The sequence below is a fragment of the Vicia villosa genome, linkage group LG1 (assembly GCF_029867415.1).
Source record: "Vicia villosa cultivar HV-30 ecotype Madison, WI linkage group LG1, Vvil1.0, whole genome shotgun sequence".
Lineage (NCBI taxonomy): Eukaryota > Viridiplantae > Streptophyta > Magnoliopsida > Fabales > Fabaceae > Vicia > Vicia villosa.
In genome coordinates this window covers 173,599,612-173,605,678 of record NC_081180.1, presented here as the reverse complement: position 1 = coordinate 173,605,678, position 6,067 = coordinate 173,599,612, and the positions used below count along the sequence as shown (strand labels likewise).

The window sequence follows — 6,067 nt, the reverse complement described above, 5'->3', positions numbered from 1 at the left end:
AGTTAGTTAATTAACACTTAGATATTAAAAATAATTTTTAATAATAAAAAAATTGATTAATAAAATATAAAATATTGATCAATGAAGTTATATAGTTGATTAATCACACATTTTTATATTGATATATCTTAATAAAAAATAAAATAAAAAATAATAATTTTTATATTTTAAATTTTTTTTTTATTATTATAATATTTTACTGTTAGTCTTATTCAGTTCCTGAATAGTAAAATACAGTACAGTATTGTGTATCATATCATATGGACGTAGGAATATCATTTTCCTTTTCAATATTGAATACTTTCGTGTTGAATTGATTTCAATTTAAAATTGAAAAATTTACTAGTTTTTTTATCTACAACATTCGTGTCTCTCTTTGCAATAAATAAATGAAATCTTGTGTTGCATGCCTTCATGTTGACCCCACACAGACAAAGGAAGAAGAATCCAATTATTAGTTGGCAATTACCAAACGCAATCAACCACTGCCAACAGTAACATAAATCCACGTTTTTGTAAAAGACATAACATATGTCCCACATTCGTACCTCGGTTTGACCGGATCTTTGTCATCATTCCACATCCACGTGTGTTTCACCTTACATTTTTCTCTTTTCTCTACAACAATTCCTCATTTTCTTCTCCTTCACAACAATACCTCTTCACCTCTCTCTCTCTTAAAGGGTATCTTTCTAATATCTCTCTCTCTCTCTCTCTCTCCCTCTCTTGTTTAAAGCGTACGTTCTTCTGTATATTATACATAGCTTTTATGTTTTGAGTTTCTAATGTGTTTTTTCTGTTGTTAATATTCAGATTAACTTTTCTATTGGATCAATGAAAGGTGAAACAGTAAACATGACATGGCTCGGTGGGATTTGGCCTGTTTCACGTGGTTCAGATGAAAAGGATGGAGTTGGAATCATGTCATTTGAAGTTGCAGGTTTGATGTCAAAAGTGGTGAACTTTTGGCATTCTTTGAGTGACAATGAAGTAATGAACCTAAGAGAATGGATAGTGAATTCAGTTGGTGTCAAAATGCTTGTTTCTGATGATGAATATTTCTTGATGGAACTTACATGGAATGAGATACTCAATAACTTTCAATCTCTAACACAATCTGTGGCAAGGTTAGGAAAAAGGTGTAAGGATCCAATATATCAAAGCTATGAAAGTTTTGTTCATAACCCTTTTGAGAATTATGCTCAATGGTCAGGTTGGGAATATAGATGGAAGAAAATGGAGAGAAAGGTGAAGAAAATGGAGAGATTTGTTGCTTCTATGTCTCTTTTGTCACAGGAGATTGAAGTGTTGGCTGAGTGTGAACAAACTTTAAGGAGAATGAAGTTGAATCGATATCGCGATGTTGTTAACAAGACGAAGTTGATAGAGTTTGAGAAGAAGGTTGTGTGGCAGAGGCAACAAGTGCAGAATATTAGAGATTTATCTCCTTGGAGTAAAAGTTATGATTATGTTGTTAGATTGTTAGCAAGATCATTGTTCACAATTCTTGAGAGAATCATACTTGTGTTTGGAAATAGTCATTTGCCTATTGAAAACCAACAAAATGATTCCTCAACAACAATGAACAATAGTATTAATCGTCTCGGGCGCAACCATTCGTTCCCCGCTCTCAATGTCATGCAATCATCGGTTCATCCTTCGGAGACGAATCTAAACGAATATTCTTCGGGGCCTATTGGAAGAAAGAACAAGATCAAGAAAAAGAAGAAAGAGCAACAGCTGCTTCATTCACAAGATTCATATGAAAGGCTTCTTCCCTTGGAAGGCAAGCAATTGAAATATATTGGATCATTCAAAGGTTGCATATTGGTTCGCAACGATTCACACGGAGGTTCTACGAGGAAAAACATCGATGTCAACGCGAAATCGGTAGTTGATAAACCGTCTCTCTTTCATAGAACTAGAGTTTATATCAAACTATCTCTCAAGGAGAAGTTAAAGCCGGTTCCATCAACACTTGGAGATGCAGGTTTAGCTCTACATTATGCAAATGTGATTGTATTAATAGAGAAGATAGTATCATCGCCTCGCGCGAATAAGATCAATCTTCGAATGAGAGACGATCTATACGATAAGTTACCGACGACTATAAGAACGGCTTTAAGGGGTAAGCTTAAATGGTATGCTACTGTGAAAAGTGATAATCTTGAAGTGGAATGGAATGTGGTAGTAACTCAGATATTGGAGTGGTTAGGTCCACTTGCAAACAACATGGTAAAGTGGCATTGTGAGAGGAATTTTGAGAAGGAACATACTTGTTTGAAAGCAAATGTTTTACTTGTACAAACTCTTTATTTTGCAAACCAAACAAAAACTGAAGCTGCAATTGTTGAGCTTCTTGTTGGTCTACATTATGTATGCAGGATTGATAGAAAGGTGTATAGATCCCTTAAGAAGGAATTAGTTGTGTAATAATTGTACTAGTTGAGTCATAGGACAATACTTTTGTTTTGTACATTTGGTATATGCATTGGAGAAACAATTTTGTGTTGTACATTGTTTGATTGATATGCATACAAAGTGGAAAGAATAGTGTGAAAATCATTACAATCTGCTGTTTTTTTTAGTAATGTTTATTTTGCATCTTTTTCAAGTATTTTAATATATTTGTCATTGTAATTTTTGTTAGATGTAATTTAAACTATAGAATTAGTTTATGCTAGTAGTTATGTTAGTTACAAGTTAATTGGTAAGTTAGAGGTTACTTTAAGTTTAATTAGCTTTGGCTAGTGATTTACTTGCATCACAAGTAAACTGGTTTGAGTGTTGCTAAAACCTATATAAATGCATAACCAATGCTTGAAATCACGTATTCATTCTTCTACTATTAATTCCATAAACTCCCCTCTCTCAAATTCTTCTTTCAGATATAAATTGATTTAACCCAACTTTGGTAAGTTGGTATCTTATAGCTTATAGGAACAAATGAGGTCTTAATCTTTCAAGAAGTGAGAAAGATCATGTGAGAAATCTTGGCTAAAGGAAATGACAGTTTTCATGCTAACCTTCCCATTCTTGATGACAATAATTCGGATAGATGGTTTAGACAAATGAAAGTGATTTTTGCTATTCATGAGGTGTATAAACATGTGACCATAGGTGTGAAGCCACTCCCTACAAAATTTTGGTTAGGAAGGAAGCATACTGGGATTCACTCGAGAATATAATTTGGGTCATTTTTCTTTAAGCATATTCCTGATGCAAGGAGGAAAAGGCCAGAAGATAAAAGTGAACTAGTCATCTTTGTTGGCTATAATAGGGTTGGTGCATACATGTTGTATAATATTGTGCTAAACAAAACTGAGGTTAATAAAGATGATAAGGTGATGGAAGAAGAAACTTTGGATTGATAGCAAAAAAAATGGTGTCCAAGGCGAGTGATAGTGAGACAATAGATGTTATTGAAATTGATGTGCTTAATATTAGTTTAGATGAAAAGCTTTCAACTTGTAGCTAGACCTCACATAATATGAAACTTCCTAAGAAGAGAATATATGACTTTTATGTTATCCTTGACAATGTTACAAATGAGTATTGTGAACTTTACACTATAGACCGTTTGTAAATGTTGAGCCTATTGACTTAAAAAAGGTAGCATTGAAAGAGAAAGTGTTGAAAGATGCTATGCTTGAAGGACAAAGATAATAGAATTAAGAGCTCACGAAGTAAACCAACTAGGATATTGATTTAAGGTGGGTGTACAAGCTCAAATAAATTTTGAAGGAAAAGTTATGAAGCACAAGGCAAGAGTTTTGAGCAAAAGGCTCTTGTAGAGACAAGGCCTATATTATTGTGAAGTTTTCTCATATGTGACTAGACATGAGACTATCAATATAATCATTGCTCTGGTTTGTTGTAGAAGTTGACCCTTATTCCATTCAGATGTCAAGTTAGCATTTTTAAATGTACCATTAAATTATCTTTGTTAATTAGCTTATGTGGTTTGAGATTAAAGATAAGGAGGATATGTTGCATAGACCCTACAAGGCATCATATGGTTTGAAGTATGCTCAAAGAGCATGGAACAAGAAAATAAATAAGCTTTATATTGATAAAAAGTACATGTGTGCGTGTTTTCCTATAAAGGAAGGGAGACTTAGAGGCCTTTGTAGGTACATAACACGTTTACATAGTGAGGGCTTGTTCACGGCGGCGAGAAGTCCTGTATGGTGGTATCTAAGGCTATTTATGGGACCAGCTCACGTGAGGTTTGAGGCCCTACTGGTGGCCGGTGCTACTTGATTGCAGATGGGCGGTTAGAGGGAGCATAATGCTCTTGGAGTAGTAGAGAGTGTGTATGACTTAGAGTTTGTCCATTCTCTTAGAGGAGAAATGTATTTATAAGAGTTTTCGGCACCTAATACTTTCAACTCCTTGATGTGGTCTTAACTGCTCCCCTCTTACTAGGAGAGGTTATTGACCGCCTATCTTCTAGGAGTCAGCGGGACTCTTTCTTACTTGACTCCCATGTTCGGGGAACCTCTCGGGAGAATCCCTTAAATTTCGTCTAGGTGGCCCAATTGTTAGGCGAGGGCGCCCTAGTCTCACATTTTACCAAATATAACATTACACAGTCTCTAAAGCACAATAACTTTTCTTTAAAGGGAGAATTGTTTAAAAACTAATTTCCCCTCTTCGGAATACGCCCCTCGTCCCTTTGATAGTTTCCTTGACTGAGAACAATTTCGTTTGGCGGGAATGCTTCTCCCTAATGAGCGAGTCCCTCAGCGAAGGGCGAGTGAAAAAATAGACAAGCCCTTTAGCAAAGACCGAGTTCCTCAGCCTTAAGGCGCTTGAATTCGTGGGCCTTTAACAAGCTTGGAAAAAATGTATCTGTTTTGAAGTCATTTTTTGAGACATCAAAACGCTAGTCCCTTTGGCCAAATTGAGTGTTCGAGGGGAAGAGGCTCATGTAGCATTTGTGGACCTTATGATGTTGTTTCTTAGGAAGGCAAATTTACTTCTCGTATTCACACGTGGCATCTGGTGAAAATCTATTGGGTGAATGTTGAGCCAATTTCCTTGTACTTTCTATATATTTTCAGAAGAATTACTTCACTTCTTTTTTCTTTTCATAAAAAACTTTTCTGTGTTAGATTTTGTTCTCTCGAACCCTCACTTCTGCCAAACATAGTGAAGAAAACTACGTTCATCCATGTCAAGGACATTTCCTCCTTATATTCCACTATAGACATGATTATGAAGTTTTGTCATGGCATTAGTTTCTCCAGTACGGGACGAGAGAGGGACGTGATCATGGAACATTGCTCGAGAGATGAGAGGGAATACATGGACACATCTAGTGATCCTTCACCTCTTTACTTCTATCTTCATGTTCTTGTTATCTACGAGTTAGGAGTCTTGGCCCCTTTCTCTTCTTTCGAAACAGAGTTCTTAACTACCAATAATGTGGCATGTCCCCATGTTACCCCAAATGTATGAAGTATACTCAAGACTATTCAAATAATTTGTTGCAACCTGGGGGCGTCTCCTTCGATTAGGGTACTTTTGTATTTCTATAGAACGAAGTTTCTTCCCAACAGTGGATGGGTAACCTTGCACCCTTTTCCTGAGGTACATTTTTTAAGCCCTTTGCCAGTCCTTATAAGGATTGGAAAAGACAAGTTTGTACAGATAATAGGAAGGATAATTTTCCCTGTTATCATGAGAGCGGGAGACAAGCCTTTGTTTCCTTTATCTTGGACTCCTGATTATAAATTCACCGGGAGGGTGGAATCTCGTGTCCTTTCTCCTTTGGACTGCAAGGTGATTCAGGTTTTTGATAGCTTTCGACCCTTAGATTCCAACATCCTTATCGACCATGATCGTGAAGACGACAACGGAGTAGAGGAGAACTTAGGTAAGAAAAAAAATACTTTTATTTATATTATGTTGTGTGGGCTTACTCTAACAGTTTTTAATATACATGAGAGATGATGGTGGTGCCCCACGATGAGAAAAAGGGCGCCTGGTGAAGATGCATGAGGCCCAGCAGCACACAATGTTGTCTTTTGCTCGCGGTGGCGTTGACACTCAAGGGACGGCG

At 36.3% G+C, this 6,067-nt stretch overlaps 1 protein-coding gene across 1 annotated transcript; it reads left to right on the top strand.

The window, feature by feature from the left end:
* Positions 1 to 570: 570 nt before the first annotated feature.
* Positions 571 to 2,591, top strand: LOC131620546 (protein PSK SIMULATOR 1-like). The gene is made up of 2 exons (XM_058891663.1): positions 571 to 684; positions 814 to 2,591. Exon 2 carries the CDS (start codon positions 835 to 837, stop codon positions 2,431 to 2,433), a length of 1,599 nt encoding a protein of 532 aa, XP_058747646.1. The 5' UTR covers positions 571 to 684; positions 814 to 834; the 3' UTR covers positions 2,434 to 2,591.
* The last annotated feature ends 3,476 nt before the right edge of the window (positions 2,592 to 6,067 follow it).

Coding starts and splice junctions, on each gene's coding strand:
- LOC131620546 (XM_058891663.1), top strand. CDS start 835: ATGAAAGGTGAAACAGTAAACATGACATGGCTCGGTGGGATTTGGCCT.